This window comes from Crassostrea angulata, chromosome 3 (assembly GCF_025612915.1).
Source record: "Crassostrea angulata isolate pt1a10 chromosome 3, ASM2561291v2, whole genome shotgun sequence".
NCBI lineage: Eukaryota > Metazoa > Mollusca > Bivalvia > Ostreida > Ostreidae > Magallana > Magallana angulata.
In genome coordinates, this window is record NC_069113.1 from 57,601,960 (window position 1) to 57,624,818 (window position 22,859).

The following is a 22,859-nucleotide window of genomic DNA, read 5'->3' on the forward strand; positions in this document are numbered from 1 at the left end:
GATTGGAGGTTGATTTTGTTATTTTGATTTTTTGTTAGTTGTTCTACAATCAAATAGCCAAGGTTGGCCCTAGAAAAATTGTATGATAAGTGCGTGTTACATTGACAGTTGTAGGCGTCGTTGCATTTATTGATTATCACTTGATTTTTATGAAAGAAAACCTAGGCAAAATCACTGATAAATAGATCATTATTTTATTTGTAACTTGAAAAAACCGTTACAAAATATCAATAAGTCAATGAACATTCGAGTACTCGACTATAAATCTTTCAAATTTTTAGTTGATTACTCTATATTAACTGAATAAGATTCTTCTTATTTTTTAACGCAGCAATGTTGGGGCTACCAATAAAAATAGTATCTTTTTTATCGGCATGGTTGGTCCTTAAGTTACAATCTTTCGTCGGTGCTAGATATAAACTTAAAGCGGCCAATATATTGGTGTATTTAAATAAAAGTACTTAAACAAACAATCATGTAATTGTGGAAACCAATTAGATGACTTTTTTAGGAAAAAAACTCGATTCAGTTATTTATTGAATAAAATGTTTGTATAATTAAGGATGCCTATTTGGGTTTTTTTGCGGAAAAAATGCATAGCAAAACTCTTTCCTTTTAACTATATGTCATTTAAGCCAACTCTAGTTTATTTCCGAAGTTTCAAGAAAATCTACCAACTGGTTCTTTTTAGGGACCATCTCAAAATAGAGGTACATTTACTATATGAATATATAGGAAACTGTCATTTTTCGCACTTCGAAGCGGATTTTAAAAATACTACAAAAGCATTTTTCCTTAATTTGCTATATAAGCTTAGTAATATCATTTCCTACATTATACGTAAAAAAATACCAAATTCTGCCGTCTGATTTTTAGTGTGGGCTTCATTTTATCATAACGTCATAAAAGCACAATGGCGACCCTCCCCTACCGTACAACGGAAAAATTATTTAGAAAATAAAAAAATGTTCTTCAAATATCTAAATATTTTTATCTGTATTTTGTTTATTGGGTTCAATTTCACAAATGATATCGAAAAAAAATCAAAAGAAGTATAACTACACTATGTTATACTTGATGTGCAAAAACATGCGCAATGAAAACTAAAGTCGGCCTTTAAAAAATAATATTTGCCTGACGTCATTACGTCAGGTATATCTAAGGTTTGAAAGTTGCCTTCTCCGAAACAGTGCAGACAAAGGGAGCAAGCCATATCAAGATTTTTCTCAAAAAAGATTAACCGATGCATGTTTAATGTGTCGGCAATCACATTCAAAACTGAGGGAAAATGTTATATAGGATGTAATAACACAGTGAGCAAGAGTTTTCAGGTAAAAGGGATGTACACCATGCACGTGTGTAATCCTGATTGCCTGACGTTATTGTAACGTGTTTTGGGTTCGGTGATTGAGACCAGTCTGGGGAATGTGTTTATTTTATAATCATATATGAATACCGGCATGAAACTATCACAAAAATTACGAGTCAATATATACAGATATAGTTGTAAGGATGACCTATCCTTAAGCAACTGCAAAACAAATAATTCAAAATTATTGAAAAGGGATGGGGCTTGATGATCTGTGGGTTATAACTTACATACATGTTAACTCTACCGATTTACGCGGAAGTCTACCGCTTTTTAGCGCTGTAATGGTAAATGCATACGAACATTTTTATTGCTAGTGTTAATATTACTAAATTTCAAAAGTTTTTTTATATTTTAGTTGATATCTTTAATTACTAATCAGAAATCCTTACTACATATGTAGTAAATAAAAATCTGTGCTTTGAAATATACACGAAAAAGGCCGTGCGCGATGCTACCGCTTTTCGGTTTAAAATCTACCTATTTTTCATAACTGTAGGTTAACATGTTATAACTTATAACCCGGGGCTCTATTGCAGGCACAGGTCTCAGCCTCGAGACCTGCGAGATCTGTCCTGATAAGGCTCTATGCCTATATCATATGAACAGGGCTGTATCCCTGCAGCCGACACAAGCTGCAGCCAGGTACACTCAGTTAATAAAATACGATTAAATATTTACGCTCTATTTAAAGATTAACCCAATACGAACAATGTGCAGTCGTATTAACGTACCTACTCCTTTGACAGCCGAACACAGAATGAGCTCTTCTCTCGAGTGTGCTCTTATATATACTAGTGTCATCCGGGCTATACTCGCGCATTACCATTAGCGTCAACGATAATTCAGGTTGCACACCACTATTAATTTTTACTTTATATTCTTACCAAAATTACGCAACTTTAGATACGGGTAGCAGGTTTAAAACAAATTTCTGGGAAAATTCCTCTCTACAACTTTTAAAACAATTGTTCCTAACCAATTTAGTAGCAAAACACACACAGCCATACACAAAGGCACGAGAGTTTGTTTACATCAAGGTTACACATGTGCTTGAAAATCATGTCCGAGCTCTTTCACCCCCTGCCTAAACAACTGGCATCAAAAATTCAAGTGACCTCGTATTTTTACAAAGGTGGGAAAATCAGGCATTTTACACGTTGTTTTTTATCTCATAAAAAGGTGCAGTCCCTGTCTCTGGCGGAAAACTCCTATAAACGAAGGGGAATTCGGGAATTATTTTCACTCAGCCATGTTTTAACGTGAACCTTCGGAAAAATAGTGTTGTGATACCTGCATAACACCCGTACGATATAAAAATTATCAGAACCCCAAACCCGATCATTTGTTACAATATGTTTAAAAATAGATTAGCCATATTTGAACGGTGGACGGGGGGAGGGGATCCCAACCAGTTGTTACATATTGTCTATTACGGTACAATGTAAGTATAGTAATTTACAATGTAAGTATAGTTATTGGTGCTGGATTATCATCTTTGCCAAAGAATCATCCGTTTGGATTAGAACAAATACATATTCATATAGCTGGAATGTTTACTGAAGGAACTTAATCGCCGAAGCGGGGTGTGACCCAAATTTCGATCGATTGTGCGATTTCATTCATCTTGAAAAGGGTATATAACTCGCATGTCTAACCAATGTACAATACTAATTAAACAATTACTAGCCAAGTGTGTGTGTTAACTCTCTTCCAAAACATTCGATCCAAAGTATGATATATGTAGTTGTAACAAAACAAATGTCAAACAATTCATTTGACCTCTCCCCATGGATCTATGCTAATGGATGAGTTCATTCAAACCATCAGATCAAGATTTTAGTCGTTGCGTGAATGGTAAAGCGGGACTTAGTGCCATAATATCTCATTCATAGTTTTCGCGCGCCGACTCCAGAATAAACATTGTGTACATGTACATATCACAGGCACGTAACATCGGGGTTGGGGGTGTGGGGGTGTGGGGGCTGCCTCCCCCCCCCCCCCCCCCACTTCTTTTGCAGCAGGCACTTTTCTTAACTTTATATATATAATAAATGGAAACATAATGGATTTGCCGCCCCCCCCCCCCCTCCGCTTTTGTCGGAGCATGTAATAAATTAAGCTGGAAATAAGGAATTCTAATTGAATTTAATTAAAGATATAATTAGGGTTTTTTCATGATTTTGAGAATTCCCCCTTTTTTGATTATTTGCTTGTTAAGATTATTTAGATGAAGCTGTCACCACACACTTTAAAAAAACAATGCGTGCTTGAATATCGTTATTTCCTATGGTTGGAACTTTTTTTTAAATGTCTTTCAGTTGATTTTGCATCTTAAAACTGTTTTATCTTCCGCTTTCAAGCTTACATGCAATTGTTTTCTGTGTACATTCCTAAAACAATTTGATTTAATGAAATAATTTAATTTTTATGTGATATACTGTACATGTACGTGCACTAAATCGAAGAAAATTTCTTCTTTAATCTGCACGTTCCGTTTAATTATGAATTTATTATCAGGAGCGAATATTAAAATTCATTCCTTATAAGATAGCCTAATTGATACATGCGTGCTTCCACTGAATAATTTTGTTTAGTTCAGTTCAGTTCAGTTCAGTTCAGTTTATTTCACTCAACACCATATAATGGTACAAGAGGTACATAAGAAGAACAAACATATTTACATATATACAATATAGTTGTAAAGTTCAAGAAAGAAAGTGGGGTGAACGAACAGTATGATTAATTTTTGAAATAAAGAAACACAATTTTCTTAATGTGATATAATCGACTGAAGACATGATTTCATAGAACTTTTTAGTGTTAGGAGAAGAACAGTAATATGTATCTAAAAACTGACTTCGTAATTTACTTAATGCCTTGCATTCTAATATAACATGAAATTCATCACCAATTTTGTTACAATTACACAAATTACAATAACGTTTACTTCTTTCAACAATACCCCACCTTCCTATTTCAGCAGGAAGATGATGATTTTTCTTAATTTACTTGTTAACAAGAGTAAGTAGCGTTCACATTCAAAATTTGTTTTATAAATTCTATATATAACACTCTTAGTGGATTCCTGAATATCGTTATGCCATTTTTGTAAAAATTGATCTCTTAACCTTTGGTTAATAGTTGTCTTAATCCAACTGGAGTTATAATGGTAAGATTCATGATCACACCATAAATTTGAAACCCCGCATTTATCTAAAACATTTTTTAAAGAGCATAGCCATGGATTTAATATTTGTCCCTTATCAAAAAGAATACGTACATACATATATATGATTTTGCTTAACTTGTTTTCACTGCTATTGATTATTAATCATTCTAGTAAAAATGGTTATATACTGAGGAAATCGTCCAGTTTCGCCATATACCATGTAACTAGGTGTACAACTTTTCAGATTAAGTATATGTTTCAAATATTTTAAATGGACACGTTCAATAATCTCAATATTTTCATAACCCCAAACTTCGCATGCATACAATAAAACTGGTACAACAATTTTATTAAATAAATCTAATTGACAATCAACAGGTAAATTATAAGTTCTTATCTTCCATATAACTCCGTACATGGATTTCTGTGCTTGCTCACATAGCCTTTTTTTTTTGCTTTGACAAATGAACCTTTTCTTGAGAAAATTACACCGAGATAATTAAATTCCTTTACTATTTTAATAGGTAAACCATTATATGAAAAGACATATTTGGGTTGACGACCTTTAGAAAATACAACAATTTTTGCTTTACAAATTTAACAGTAAGTTTCCACGTATCACAGTATCTATAAAATTCATTAAGGAAGGAGTCTTCTCATTATCAAACATGCTTCTTATAATAAGAAATTCATGAAAATTTGACACAGTCAAACGGATCACATTACCAAATAATTCAATCAGTTTAATCAAATTTGACCTTTTTGTTTTCGCAAAAAGGTCAGGTCAAGGTCACTACCTTTTTCCTTGACGTAAAAGATGATAAAATAAGTGTAGCTCTTTGTAGTTCTGTAGACATTTGTTTAACATTTGAAGATTTTAATCTTCAATGAAATCATAGACTATCAGAGTGTCTATCAACTAATACTACTAAATTGGAATAAATATCTATACTATAATTGATATTGCTTAGCCCGCATTTCCTCTAATTTTCTTAAATTTTGAAGAAATTTTGATTATTTTTTTATGCTTCCAATAATAAAATATTCCTGATTTTTATGTATAATGAAGACTTTATATAAAGATATAAACTGACCGAAAAACTAATAGATTGACCTTTTCATAAGAGAGAAAAACTGATTTTAGTGATTTTTTCACAAAAATAAATGTATCTAATGGGAACTTTAAAAAGCTTATAAAAATGGTATTTGATAGACAAATCATATTTTAAAAACATATTCTGAAACCCAAGTATCTACGGCGGCGTGGAAGGGCCAGATGAAAAAAACAATTAATCTTATTCGTTCGGACGAATAAGCTATTTGTTCGGACGAATAAGTTATTTGTTCGGACGAATTAGGATTTGTTCCGACGAATAAGTTATTTGTTCGGACAAATAAGTTATTTGTTCGGACGAATTAGGATTTGTTCGGACGAATTAGGATTTGTTCGGACGAATAAGTTATTTGTTCGGACGAATTAGCTATTTGTTCGGACGAATTAGGATTTGATCGGACGAATAAGTTATTTGTTCGGACGAATTAGGATTTGTTCGGACGAATTAGGATTTGTTCGGATGAATAAGTTATTTGTTCGGACGAATTAGGATTTGTTTGGACGAACAAGTTATTTGTTCGGACGAATTAGGATTTGTTCGGACGAATAAGTTATTTGTTCGGACGAATTAGGATTTGTTTGGACGAACAAGTTATTTGTTCGGACGAATTAGGATTTGTTCGGACGAATTAGCTATTTGTTCGGGCAAATTAGAATTCGTTCGGACGAACAAGTTATTTGTTCGGACGAATTAGGATTTGTTCGGACGGATTAGCTATTTGTTCGGACGAATAAGTTATTTGTTCGGACGAATTAGGATTTGTTCGGACAAATAAGTTATTTGTTCGGACGAATTAGGATTTGTTCGGACGAATTACGATTTGTTCGGACGAATAAGTTATTTGTTCGGACGAATTACGATTTGTTTGGACGAATTAGATAGTTGTTTGGACGAATTACGATTTGTTCGGACGAATTATGATTTGTTCGGACAAATAAGTTATTTGTTCGGACGATTTAGGATTTGTTCGGACGAATTATGATTTGTTCGGACGAATTAGATATTTGTTCGGACAAATAAGTTATTTGTTCGGACGAATAAGGATTTGTTCGGACGAATAAGTTTTTAATAGTGGTACATGTATGAGAGAGAACGAGAGAGAGAGAGAGAGAGAGAGAGAGAGAGAGAGAGAGAGAGAGATGTCATAATCATGGATACATAAATGTGAAAAGTTTAATCAGTTTACATGATCATGCGCGGATCCAGAAAAATTTACTAGGGTAGTGGTGGTGATGGGGGCGGGGGGGGGGGGGGTCTGATAGATAGTTTTGTTTGCGGGGTGGGGGTGCAAGGCCCCCCGACCACCCCGGCTCTAGATCCGCGTATAAATGTATGCCAACTGTAGGCAGCGCAAGTTTTTTTCTTTGCTAACTATATAAGTTTTATTTCGTTATTAATAGTGGTACATGTATGAGAGAGAGAGAGAGAGAGAGAGAGAGAGAGAGAGAGGTCATAAATTTGAAAAGTCTAATCAGTTTACATGATTATGTGCGGATCCAGAAAAATTTACCGGGGTAGTGGTGGTGGGGGAGGGGGGGGGGGGTCTGATAGATAGTTTTGTTTGCGGGTAGGGCGACCAAGGCCCCCCGACCACCCGGCTTTAGATCCGCGTATAGATGTATGGCAGCACAGGTTTTTTCTTAACTAACTATAAGTTTTATTTCGCGCAATGCCAGAAGAAATGATTCCAATAGTCATAATCATATGATTCCGCAGGTGGATTTCGATTGTCGATGTTTATATTGAAAATGTAGTCATTCTCCTGTTTACTAGGGACACTGGACATACGAAATTATCTTTCGCCTTAACTTTATACATATACATGTATACGATCAAAGTTAACTGATATACTTCGTGGAATTGTAATAATCGCACAGTTACTTAAGTGACTTATAAAACAAACTAATTTTTACTTATACTTTGTAATATAAAGTCAGCAAAATATCTCAACATCCTAACTATAATGCAAAAAAGTAATAAAAATAGAATTTAATGATAAAAATACTTATTGTCCGTCAAATAGACCTCTGATGACGTATTTGCATGTTAAAATTATCATATGGCTTTGTAAAGTTTTCCTATGTTTGGAATCTGAGGAGCGCAAATAAAAACATTATCAATAATCATAACTGATTGAATAATCATAACTGATTGAATCAAGTTATGGGGAAAATTAAGATAATTAGACGATTTAAGGTGAAATAAAAGCTTACAAAACAATTGACAATTTTATACAATATTTCAAAAGGTTGTATCTCATTTTTCTTAACTATTATTGAAAAATATTGTTTATGAATCATACTATCGTAAAATCTGACGCCTATTTTCATCGGTCGAATGCGGCATCCAGGCTATTTATAGATAAAAACTCCATATGATGACGACTAACTTTGATTCTGTATCGACGATTTTTGATGCTATGTCTGATTTTAAAAATGAAATAGATTCAAAGTTGACTAATGAGACAACCATTAAGGTTAACATTAGTTTTAGACTATCGAAAACCCATGGCACCATGATAATATAACTCCACTCCTTTAGATAGATAGAGTTTGAAAATTGAGCTTGACAGCACAATATGTCAGATATTGCATGCATGTCAGATAGTATACATGTAACACCTATGTCTATATTATAAGCAAATTATCATTTGAAGGAAAGGGGTGGCTTGACCCCCCCCCCCTTTCATCTACATCATTACCAGAGCAGATACATGTAGTCTTTATATTATAAAGTATAAGTAAAAACTAGTTTGTTTTATAAGTCACTTAAGTAATTGTGCGATTATTACAATTCCACGAAGCATATCAGTTAACTTTGATCGTATACATGTATATGTATAAAGTTAAGGCGAGAGATAATTTCGTATGTCCAGTGTCCCTAGTAAACAGGAGAATGACTACATTTTCAATATAAACATCGACAATCGAAATCCACCTGCGGAATCATATAATTATGACTAGTGGAATCATTTCTTCTGGCATTGCGCGAAATAAAACTTTTAGTTAGCAAAGAAAAAACCTGCGCTGCCTACAGTTGGCATACATCTATACGCGGATCTAGAGCCGGGGTGGTCGGAGGGCCTTGCACCCCCACCCCGCAACTATCTATCTATCAGACCCCCCCCCCCACCAGCACCACTACCCCGGTAAATTTTTCTGGATCCGCGCATGATCATGTAAACTGATTAGACTTTTCACATTTATGTATCCATGATTATGACATCTCTCTCTCTCTCTCTCTCTCTCTCTCTCTCTCTCTCTCTCTCTCTCTCTCTCTCTCTCTCTCTCATACATGTACCACTATTAATAACTTATTCGTCCGAACAAATCCTAATTCGTCCGAACAAATCCTAATTCGTCCGAACAAATAAGTTATTTGTCCGAACAAATAAGTTATTTGTCCGAACAAATAAGTTATTTGTCCGAACAAATATCTAATTCGTCCGAACAAATCATAATTCGTCCGAACAAATCCTAAATCGTCCGAACAAATAACTTATTTGTCCGAACAAATCATAATTCGTCCGAACAAATCCTAATTCGTCTGAACAAATATCTAATTTGTCCGAACAAATCGTAATTCGTCCGAACAAATAACTTATTCGTCCGAACAAATCGTAATTCGTCCGAACAAATCCTAATTCGTCCGAACAAATAACTTATTTGTCCTAACAAATCCAAATTCGTCCGAACAAATCCTAATTCGTCCGAACAAATAACTTATTCGTCCGAACAAATCCTAATTCGTCCGAACAAATAACTTATTTGTCCGAACAAATAAGATATTTTTATTTTTTCATCTGGCCCTTCCACGCCGCCGTTAGTATCATATCATTAGTTCACATTAGTAAAAAAAAATCCAACATTAATGTTATTGTTTTTAAAATGCGAAAACAGACTCATTGATCTGCAGCAATTCTGAATTGTAAAACATGTGATATTTTCCTACGCCAATATTACGCCAAAAATATAGTCCTTGTTAGATTCTAAACATTGATTGCCTTTTTCTATTCCAAGTTGTATGATAGTCAAAAAGAAAGAAAAATATACTATTTTAATTTCCTTTCATCTTGATTTAATGAACAATTGATCAAATTTACGTTTGACAAGTCGAAAACCAGAAAAGACTCCTTCCTTAAGGGCAAACTGTAAATCGTTTGCAGACTCAGCTAAAATAACAGTATCGTCTGCATAAACAGGATAAACATTTTTATATATAAAAAATGTTCCTTTTCAATTCCCTCAGTAATTGTAGACACTGCAGTTACGTTTTTATCTAACAAATAATCTTCTAGATCATTTATATACAAGGAAAACAAGAATGGAGATAAACTTTCTCCTTGTCGTACACCGACATTACAAGCAAAAAGATCAGATGAAAAACCATTAATACATGTTTTTGATTTTATACCTTTGTGCATGTTTTTATGTATGTAAAATATTTACCATTTATTCCACTTTTAAGAAGTTTGTACAAGGGCCCATCCCTCCATACTGTGTCAAAAGCTTGTTTGAAATCTACAAATGCACAGCTTTTTGCAAAGCTATTACTTGTATCAATTATACCTCAAGGCTTTTGTTTGTACAATCAACTTGTAGATTAGGGACGGGGCAATGATTAAGCGTGGAAAAAGACACTTTAGCTTTGCCATAGAAGATATATGTTTCAATAATGTTTGAGCGCCATAAGCAGAAAGGAAAAATCATATTAAGATTACAAAATATGTAATGTATTTTAAATTAAATTCATTTAATACATATTATTGTAAGTTTTCAAATATTTTTGATTTAACAACACAATGCATGTGGCAATAGCGTTATTTCATTAGAAAAGGACACGCAGATTTAATTAATTCAAAGAGAATTCGACTATCGCCCAACTTAAATCTTCGATTAATTGACTAGTCTCTCCGAATAAAAATGGCAACCAAAATATTAATCAATCTCTTTTTGTAGGGGGTAAAATAAAACGACGGTGGCGCAAATCTACGATAAACTGTAAGATTATGAGCATAACATGTACACAAAAACAATACAATAATTGAACAATTATGATAATATATGTTAAAATATGATAAAACTGACATCGCAAGTGTATGAAGGCTGTCAAAGTTTTTGCATTCCCAACATCATATACAGAGAATATACAGTTTTTTTATTTAGTCTTATCGGTTACAATACATGTGGATAGAGTGACAAAGTTTTAAGTTAGCACCGCTCACCTCTAGTAGCTATCGTACTGATTGAATTGTGTTCGTCCCTGAGTTATTTTACAATGATTAACAAAAAAAAAGTTCTACAAAACATGGAATAACTAATCCATTTGGAACGGATATTTCTTCTGGGGGTCCAAAAGTGACTTAAAATTTTAGTAATAATTAATGAATTGTTGTTCGATCTGATTGATTCTCAATGATAGTTTATACATGCACCTTTTGTCTACCAAGTGAAAATAATACACATCTGGGCCGAAAACATCCAGGGTTAAAATGTATTATGGGTGAAACACAACGCATGTAAACCGGGGGAGGGGGCACACATAAGACGAGCAAACTCAAACAGATTAGCGAAACATATAATATTATAATCTGTTTGTATTAATTTTGCGTATAAATTATCCGATTTCTTATTAGGTTTGTTACTGACTGTTTACAGAAATTTGTGGGGTCGAGGGGTCGAGTCCATAGAAGGCGAGGCGGAGTGTTTTGTTTTGTCGAGGACCTAAGGTTTGATGTGTAAACAACAAAGATAATATATAACAATTAATTTCATTGACTAATTCTCTAATTGTTTCCTTTCGTCGTCAGTCGTCTGTGCAAACCTGGATGCCATTGGGGGGGGGGGGGTCACTCTAAATATTTTGGGGCTTAAAATTAAAGGTATGGTTAAACGTTTGTGTTAAAAAAAACAGCTCAAATAACGTAACGTCCGCCATGTTGCCGTATAAATTTTGACGCCCGCCGTGTAAAGAAATTCATAAGGCAATCACGTGACTCCATTTATTCATTGACGTCGAGACATTCAAGTCCGAAGCAAAAAAAACGTAATTATTGAACAAGGAATGTAATGACATTTATTGAAGGTAAGAGCATGTACGGGGGATATTTATTTATTTATTGAAGAACAGTTTGGTGTTGCTAAGATATTCGACTAGTGTTCAGATGTATGGTTTAAATAGTGAATTTAGATATTTAATCTCGAATATCGTATTTTGAATCTCGAATCTCAAATGAGCCTTCTGGGCTTTCGTATATATTTAATAGGATTAAAATAATATTATGATTGTTTCCTACATATATTTATCAAATAGGGAAAAACATCATTTGATTTACATCTACTTAAGCAAACGATGTAAATAATGAAAAGGATTTGGTACGTTCGACATGTTTTTGCTGATAACCACTGCATAGAAAACGTTGATGTTGTTTTTAACATTGGAGGTCCATTTCGAATCACGGACCACAAAATATTTATCTAAAGTTTCAGACGCTATTTAATTTTTTTCCTGTCTCCATTAAAACTTTACATAAAGTGGACAAAATCTTTTTTAATCGTCTCAAGCATTCAACATAAATCTGATTTTATCTTTTGTTTTCAGCAATATTATGTAAAACACATTAATTCCGTAACCCAAAGCCAATATTTTTATTTTAGGTCGATTTTGGAAGAAATATAATCGTAGAAGGTGTAGTAACAAAGGGAGTGGAAAAATACAATGTATACGTCAAGGAATACATGGTTATTTACAGTGACACATCCTCACGGTGGAGCACAGTGATGCAAAGCGACAGTTTTAAAGTAAATTAGTAACAAGTGACAATATTATAATTGAAAAATAGGGTGTTTTTTCAATTTTCAGCAAGTGACAATATTATAATTGAAAAAAAAACAGGGTTTTTTTTTTACAATTTTGCTATCGACATGATCAAATATGCAGTTACATGTACATTACAAAACTCATTAATAAAGACAAACTTAAACATAGTTATCTACAATATTAACAGTACACATATTTATAAACTACACTAGCGCCTTACAAAATACCAAAAGCTTATCAAACGTTGCTAAAAAAAAAATATTAAAACCGTTTTGGTTTTTTTTAATCTATACATGCAGTTAAAGCAAACGTGTTTTTGACATTGATATAAGTATGTGCAACTGTTAGACGCCTAATCATTTAAACAATAGTGTTTATGAGTGCATGCATCATATTTCTTTGATCAGCATAATGTCAGTGGGAAATCAAAGTTACACTTTTTATCTACTTATACGTAAGCGTTTCGTTAGAATAAAGTATAAAACCGTATATATCGTTAACTTAACTGTGTTACAATATACAATATATAAAATCAATTTATTTCCTGAGCGCCTCGTTTCAATACGTGTGTCAATACGTAAACTACTGGGTGTTTTTTTTTTTTTTTTTTTTTTTGGTGAACAGATATTCAAAGCCAACACAGACTCAACAACTCTAGTGACTAAATATCTACCCAGTCCTATTGTTGCCCGCTCTGTCCGACTATTGCCCATTTCGTGTCACTCATACTGCGGTCTTCATTTTGACGTCGTTGGTTGTGAAGGTAAGTAACAAACGAGTTTTGTTTGACTTTCTAATTATCTATTTAATATGCTGACGGTCCTTCAAAATCTAATACATATATAAATATTAAAAATGCTTTTGTAATCAGAAAACTTCATGTATAAACTTGCCTTTTTCAAGTGACCAGTATATGTATTATAACATGTGTATATTAATTGTATATGTCTATGAGCTGTACAGCTGGTGACAAATAAACAATACAATACATATAAACTTCACAATCATAAAGCACCACAATTAATTCAATTACAATAATGACTCATAAATATGTTCAATTACAATATATTGTTTTTCTACTTTCATTACAACCTTTATCTTATATTTAATAAATGATGGTCATAAAAAGAAATAAACCTATTACAATATTGAATTCTTGAGTTGTAGATTAAAAATATACTCCGACAATATGTTAATGCCATAATCAATAATTTCTCAAGTACACAAGTACATGTATCTACCCCAAATAAGGGTGAAAAGAACAGATGTTCTGATAAGCTAATCGCGTATACTGTATGAAATGTACCTTTAGTTATCATTATCAAAATGTTCTAATTCACATCAAAGTCAATATTCAAAATGTTCTAACCATTTTCCTATAGGTTAACCAACAGTGATTTTGAAATTTAATTTAAAAAAAAAAGGACATGTTGTTGCCCAAGCGTCCGTGCCCTACTGGATAAGACAGCAGCCAACAGTCCCAGCGGCCAGGGTTCAATCCCCATTAGGACCTCCTTTTAATAAGTGATCCGTCTGCTACCGGTCAAGTTTACGTAGTCCTGATATCAAAAGATGTACAAGTTTATAGGGGCATGGTCACAATTTTTGTCAAAAATTATTTGTTGTTATTTTAAACAAAACTTATAATAAACGTGATGACTTCAATTTTTCTATAGTAAACTTTTCTTATATATATATATATATATATATATATATATATATATATATATATATATATATATATATATATATATATATATATATTTATTTATATATATATATTCATTAACTGATGGTATTTTTGTCTCTCAGTTAATTCGATACGCAAGGGCATGCTCTTCGTATTAACAGTTTCTAAGGCGAGGCAAGCTACTGACAAACAAGTTGATAAACCGGACTATCAACAGACTCGTTTGAAGTTATCTTTTTTGTAATTTCTATAGTCGATACAACGACCTAAGCAAATACAACCTTCCACTGGGTCGCATGCTGACTGACGTTTTTCAAACTTATTGTTAGATCATATTTAAACACCTAATTGTGTACGACTTTTCCGGTTTTCCCGATTATGACAAAGTGCACACGGCAGAAGCGACCGGTCAGCAGAGGATGCCCACTCCTTTATGGCACCTGATCGTACCTCTGTTTTTTTAAAGAGGTCCGTGTTCGCTCTGCTTCTATTTTGTAATTTCCCTTTGAACTTTTAAATTTAAACACTGTTCGTTATCACCACAAGTTATTTTTCCGATTGTTATTGTTACTGTAAAAACGCTTCAGTAAGGCATTTTTAATAGGTAACCAAAATTTAAGTGTCATTTGTTGAATTATAAGCGAGTAACAGAGCACATGATAAAGGATTGCGAGCCCTGTTGTTGCTTATAACTCTACGACTGACTCTCAAATTTAATTTGATCATTAAAAATGCATTCCTAAGAAATTGACCAAAATCGTGATCATTTTGGATGGCCACATCAATGCACTGCCATATGCCTCAAACAGTTGGATAAAATCGGACAAACAAGAATATATTTCATTTTCAGTTTTTTAAATTGGTATTTCTAATTTCAAGCGGTGAAATGCAAAAATGTGATGCACTGATGTTTATTTATTTTTTGATGTTTGTAAATAGCATTCTGGATTTACACGGGTAGGTTAAGGCAACTCTGAGTTTAATGACCGTCAAAATTATGATCAATTTGCAAACTGTTTATTTTTTATGAAAACAGTGCTGAATATTAATATCAAGTGAATGTGTTCACCAAGATATTGCTTTTCTACTTCAGAATCGACTGGATCTTTGAAGCTGCCGTGCTATGGTATCACGTGACAGTTAAAAATAGATCAATTTTTTACCTTAACAAAAAATCAAAAAGTGTAACACTACCCCGAAGTTCCTTTGTATGTTTGCTACAAAAATTCGATCGGCAATTAGTTCAGGTTTATTAGTATTACTGCTACAATCCTATTGTTAATCGCATAAAATAAATATTGTAAATATTTATCGGAAACCCTCTCAACTTCTATAATTTCATTGAAAATACTACGTATTTTTCATTTTAAACAACAAATCACAGGATTTTAGCAGCACTTATCAAGTAGTTTAGGTCATATACCGTTGATATTTACCAAAATCATCTTTCATAATATCCGGGGTAGTGTTACACTTTTGCCCTTTTTTTGTACACACTGACAGGAAAGGCTGGTCAAGCCATATAAATGTCGAACTGCTTACCTTATAACACTCGCTGATTAAACAAAATATCCATGCCTGTATTATCCTGATAATATCCTAACTGACACTTATCTAAGTCTTAGGTATCTGTATTGAATAAGTCTTATTTCGGCATTGTTTACACTGCATTCTGATGATTTGGCTCCCGACATTATCTTCTCGATTAAACATGCTTGTGACGTCATCAATGACAATTATACGTAATAGAGAGAAATCGAAGATATATTCAGTTAGAAGAGTTTTAGTGATATTTTTTGCCTGTAGTTTTCATAATTTAAACCAGAGATAAAGTTAAAATCGACATGTTTCTGAGTAAAATATGATATCATGCTGCTTATTGTGACGTCATTTCGATCAGAGGAATTTGATCGCTGAGAGTTGCCTTATCATACCCGCGTAGTAATAGATTCTAAATTGTTATAATTGTAACTCCTGAGGTCCCAAGAGGTGTTTTAAGTTTAAGATAGAGATATTATGGTAAAATGTTTTTAAAAAAACTAATATAAAATGATACAAGGAACTGTTTTTCAGGTGAGCGATGTGGCTCATGGACCTCTTGTTTAAAAAGTGTCCGTTTTATAATTTTTCTAAAATTTGAAAATTCAGTTACGCATATATAATATTTCAAAATTCGTTGAACCAAATTATGGTTTCATATTTTATTTAGATTGACAAGACTAAAATACATGTAAGATACGATACAATATGTAAGTTTTTATAGCCTTAAAATTAGCGAAGAGTATCATTGGAAATTCAATTTATAAACTCTTGCAATAAAAATCAAAGTACTGAGGTACTGGAAGCCGGGCTCTTTTGGCGTGTCTTAATGCATATTGTGTAGTAAAGACTGAAAATATCTCTCTCTCTCTCTCTCTCTCTCTCTCTCTCTCTCTCTCTCTCTCTCAAAGTAGTTCATGGAAATTCATGCGCATTATATGTGTCCAAAATGCAAAGTCTTGTTTTTAAAACACGTTATTATGAGAAATAAAAAAAAAGAAACAAAATGACAACACTTTTGACAAAACGTGGCTCTTTGTGTAACTATTTGGTAAAGCGGAAGTTTTTACTTTGACGCTGTTTGGTTTTTTGTTTACTTTTGAAGTTGTGCCATTTATAGTAACATTTGCGATTTGCCTGCCTACAGCCAGGACTCTGCTTTTAGCAGAGCCCGGCTAAAAATGAAAGGAAACATTTATTTGTCGAACCAATAAGCAATATCTTTTTTTGGTAAAACAGACGCATTTTAATTTATTACAAGTAGGTTTTTTTTACTAATATACTATATTCAATTAATGCAAGAGTTAAGAATGTGACGTGATTCAATGTACATCTTAGTATATACAAATAGCATGGTTCATAAAGTTTGACCTCATACATTACAAAAACACAATCACAACTTTAGTTCACAATTAAATAGGTGGCCATGACATTATCTAATTTGATAAGTCAGTCTCATTGATGGCAATGTTTCGATTTTAAAGTTTATGGAAGTTATAATCTAGCAGTTTGATTTAACGAACAAAATGACCACAGCTCATTTTACAAATAATTCTGCCAACAATAGTTTCAATTAAAAAAAACAAAACTTTCTCATGAACGAAACGAATTACAAAATCAGTTAAATATTTCATCTAACGACAAATGACGAACGGCTATAACATTTCTATACCATTTTTCTATTTTTCTTTTAAAAAATCATGTAAATTTTGAGATATCGAAATAAGATTTTGCGAATTCCACAGGTCACATTACCAAAGCATTGGTGGTAATATAAGCAAGTGTTTTGTTTTGAAAATAGACGTTCTCAAAACAATTCAACACTAATCATTTTAAAAAGATAAATGTCTAAAATGAAATAATAAAAAAAGGGTGTTTTGCGATCCATATTAAATTATGTATCATTTAATTGCTGTTTACCATGAAAATTAAAAAGGTCTTTGAAATAAAATACAATTTTTTTTGTCTTTTCTTAACGAATTTTAATCAACTTTTTTTGGCAGTAGCTACAACTACTTCTACGACTATGACTGTGCCATCATCTACTAGTTCTACACATACCACTTTAACCACTGTAAATAGGCAAACCATTACCACGACTTTGTCTGAAGCAACCACTACGACAACGTTGACTACACCAAACATTACCACGACGTTTTCACCAACCACTACCACGACGTTGTCTACACCAACAACTGCCACGACGTCTTCACCAACCACTACCACGACTTTGACTACACCAACCACTGCCACGACGTCTTCACCAACCACTGCCACGACGTCTTCACCAACCACTGCCACAACGTTATCTACACCAACCACTACAACGACGTTGTCTACACCAACCACTGCCACGACGACTTCACCAACCACTGCCACAACGTTTTCTACACCAACCACTGCCACGACGTCTTCACCAACCACTGCCACGACGTTATCTACACCAACCACTGCCACGACGTCTTCACCAACCACTGCCACAACGTTATCTACACCAACCACTGCCACGACGTCTTCACCAACCACTGCCACAACGTTATCTACACCAACCACTGCCACGACGTCTTCACCAACCACTGCCACAACGTTATCTACACCAACCACTGCCACGACGTCTTCACCAACCACTGCCACGACGTCTTCACCAACCACTGCCACAACGTTATCTACACCAACCACTACCACGACGTTATCTACACCAACCACTACCACGACGTTATCTACACCAACCACTACCACGACGTTATCTACACCAACCACTACCACGACGTTGTCTACACCAACCACTTCCACGACTTTGACTATACCAACCACTGCCACGACGTCTTCACCAACCACTACCACGACGTTGACTACACCAACCACTACCACGACGTTGTCTACACCAACTACTACCACGACGTTGTCTACACTAACCACTACTACGACGTTGACTACACCAACCACTGCCACGACGTCTTCACCAACCACTACCACGACGTTGACTACACCAACCACTACCACGACGTTGTCTACACAAACCTCTGCCACGACGTCTTCACCAACCACTAAAACGACGTTGACTACACCAACCACTGCCACGACGTCTTCACCAACCACTACCAAGACGTTGAGTACACCAACAACTACCAAGACGTTGTCTATACCAACCACTACCACGACGTTGTCTACACTAACCAATACCACGACGTTGACTACACCAACCACTGCCACGACGTCTTCACCAACCACTACCACAACGTTGACTACACCAACCACTACCACGACGTTGTCTACACAAACATCTGCCACGACGTCTTCACCAACCACTACAACGACGTTGACTACACCAACCACTGCCACGACGTCTTCACAAACCACTACCACGACGTTGTCTACACCAACCACTGCCACGACGTCTTCACCAACCACTTCCACGATTTTGACTACACCAACGACTGCCACGACGTCTTCACCAACCACTACCACGACTTTGAGTACTACAACCACTACCACGACGTTGTCTACACTAACCACTACTACGACGTTGACTTCACCAACCACTGCCAAGACGTCTTCACCAACTACTGCCACGACGTCTTCACCAACCACTACCACGACGTTGACTACACCAACCACTACCACGACGTCTTCACCAACCACTACCACGACGTTGACTACACAAACCACTGCCACGACGTCTTCACCAACCACTTCCACGATTTTGACTACACCAACCACTACCACGACGTTGTCTACACCAACTACTACCACGACGTTGTCTACACTAACCACTACTACGACGTTGACTACACCAACCACTGCCACGACGTCTTCACCAACCACTACCACGACGTTGACTACACCAACCACTACCACGACGTTGTCTACACAAACCTCTGCCACGACGTCTTCACCAACCACTAAAACGACGTTGACTACACCAACCACTGCCACGACGTCTTCACCAACCACTACCACGACGTTGAGTACACCAACAACTACCAAGACGTTGTATATACCAACCACTACCACGACGTTGTCTACACTAACCAATACCACGACGTTGACTACACCAGCCACTGCCACGACGTCTTCACCAACCACTACCACGACGTTGACTACACCAACCACTACCACGACGTTGTCTACACAAACCTCTGCCACGACGTCTTCACCAACCACTACAACGACGTTGACTACACCAACCACTGCCACGACGTCTTCACAAACCACTACCACGACGTTGTCTACACCAACCACTGCCACGACGTCTTCACCAACCACTTCCACGATTTTGACTTCACCAACGACTGCCACGACGTCTTCACCAACCACTACCACGACTTTGAGTACTACAACCACTACCACGACGTTGTCTACACTAACCACTACTACGACGTTGACTTCACCAACCACTGCCAAGACGTCTTCACCAACTACTGCCACGACGTCTTCACCAACCACTACCACGACGTTGACTACACCAACCACTGCCACGACGTCTTCACCAACCACTACCACGACGTTGACTACACAAACCACTGCCACGACGTCTTCACCAACCACTTCCACGATTTTGACTACACCAACCACTGCAACGACGTCTTCACCAACCACTACCACGACTTTGAGTACACCAACCACTACCACGACGTTGTCTACACCAACCACTACCACGACGTTGTCTACACTAACCACTACTACGACGTTGACTACACCAACCACTGCCAAGACGTCTTCACCAACCACTACCACGACCTTGTCTGAACCAACCACTACCACGACGACTACACCAATCACTACCACGACGACTTCACCAACCACTACCACGACGACTTCACCAACCACTACCACGACTTTGTCAACACAAACCACTACTACAACGTTGACTACACTAACCAATGTCACCACCCAAATTACACCAACTGCCACCACGAATTTTTCTACACCAACCACTAAGACCACCTCAAGTACACAAACAATTACCAACACTTTGTTTTCACAAGATACGCCCACCACTGAGAATACACCAACATCTCCAACAACATTGTCTCCAACAATGCCTTTCACCACGTCGAGTACATCAACTACTACCACGTCTCTGTCTTCAACAGCCACTACCACTATTTCGAATACACCTACTACTACCACGGTTTTGTATTCAATAATCTCTACCGCCATTTCTAACGCTTTGAGTACACCAACAAAAGCAATCACTTCGGTTAAACCGACTTCATTTAACAATACTCGAGCTGGACTATGTATTTGTACCTGTACCGAGACCAACGCTACAATGACACCACAGGCATTACAGGAAAGAATAGATAACATTGTACAGAACCTAACAATCTCGAAAAAGAAGACATCGAAATACATTAGAAGCAAAAGCTCGGCACAGGATTCAAGACCAGAGGTGGTATATGTTGGATCTGTGGCTATAGTAATATTATGTATGTTTGCCAGTCTCATTGTCCTACCAGACCTTTACACGCTGCTCCGATTCCTCTACGCAATGCTTAAATGTAAAGAAACATAAAGAAAGATGGAATCCTATGGGACAAACATATTTGTCAACTGATCAGAAATACACCATGATAAGATGTTTTCTTATTATTACAACGTCACATTATCGTGGTTTTCTTTTTGAATATAAAATAACATAGAACTCTTTATAACATAAACTTCATTTAGCAATAGATTAACAAACCTTTGTAGTGTTCTGTAAAGGAGTCAAACTAGTTCAAAGGAGCATGCAACAGTTTTTAAGTTAAAAGTTACACATATCAAAAAAACTAATGTGTTGAAATAGTTGTGTTGTGACAGTTTTTCATACTTATTGTTAAATTAAAAAAATATAAAGTTGTTTTTTTAATTACGACAAAGAGCACACGGCAGGTGTGACCAGTCAGCAGAGGATGCTCACTCCTCCTAAGCACCTGATATAACCTGTATCTTTTTATTTCGGTCTATGGGTATTTGAGATGGTTGAAAGTTATTGTCATTTTTCATTGCAAACTTAGATGGTCTAAATCAGGATTGCTTTTCGTATTTTTTTTCCTCATGAAAACAAACAGTTTTTGTTTGTGTTTAAATGTCAAAACTGGGTTTGTCACAACAAAACTGTTTAGTAGCTTATAATCGTTTTTATCAATATTGTCAATTCATTATATATCTTATCCTTTTAAACGATTCTTATAACTATAAATGAATACATTTCGTGTTGTGTTGTGTACATGTACTATAAAAGCTTGCATTCAAAGTTTATTGTTTTCGCTATGGGTGGTGTCTTTCAAATATTTAGGGTATTTCTTGACAAAAATATCTATTATGTTTTTAATAAATAATGTTATGTTACGTTATGACCAGTTTTTAATTTCTACATTGTCGGTAATAAAATGTTTGTGTAATACTTTAAGCGTCTTAATAATAAAAAGTATGTTTACATATCCACAATCATGAGAACTGCGTAGTGTATTAAAACAACTACGAATAGTCCATGTAATCTTAAGAATCTTTGGTTTCTTGAAATAGTATTTTTGTATCTCTCCTCCTGCAGATATGTTTATGATGCTATCTTAGTACTAAGAAATACCTTAAGTCTAAGTGCTGGTTTCAAAAGTATCCTAACAACGTTCCTTAGAATTGGCTTAATCTTAGGACAACTTCTGACATATCTTAAGTCATTTTTTGGTAAGCGTTTTCCTTGTGTCTCTTTTCTGAATTCTGACGGTCCAGACTCTATAGATTAATTACGTATAATGGTGAATTACACTGGAACACACAATGTAACTGTCACTTGAACATAGAAGGTCGCAAAATTATTAATTTTATTTTATCTTATCGAAATGTTGTTTTATCAAATGTTTTTTATCCATAGTTGATAGATATAAATTCACAGGTACAAACTATAATTATTACAAATGATATAAATTTAAATAACAAACAAATACATATACACATATATGTATGATTATCCAATTCACAAACAAAAGAAACAGTTGTACCTAAGAAATAAACAAAATAGGGGTGGGGGTAAAGTTAGGAGTAAGGGTATAAAACCCCTTGCTTCATTCTTTATCCGCACCTGAAATGAGAGAGAGTTTAGATGCTAGATTTAACTGCAATGGTCAACATTATTATCTCTATGGTTTTTTTTTCTTTTTTGATAAATAA

General features: G+C 35.1%; 1 protein-coding gene across 1 annotated transcript; it reads left to right on the top strand.

Annotated features, from left to right (window-relative positions):
• Window positions 1-12,886: 12,886 nt before the first annotated feature.
• LOC128177000 (uncharacterized) lies at window positions 12,887-21,270 on the top strand. Its single transcript, XM_052843504.1, has 3 exons — window positions 12,887-12,892; window positions 13,100-13,238; window positions 20,801-21,270. Exons 1-3 carry the CDS (start codon window positions 12,887-12,889, stop codon window positions 21,220-21,222), a joined length of 567 nt encoding a protein of 188 aa, XP_052699464.1. The 3' UTR covers window positions 21,223-21,270.
• The last annotated feature ends 1,589 nt before the right edge of the window (window positions 21,271-22,859 follow it).

Bases quoted from the DNA above. Each gene is read 5' to 3' on its own strand.
- LOC128177000 (XM_052843504.1), top strand. The intron at 13,239-20,800 runs GTAAGTAACAAA...TGTCTTCAACAG, and splicing joins TGACGTCGTTGGTTGTGAAG to CCACTACCACTATTTCGAAT.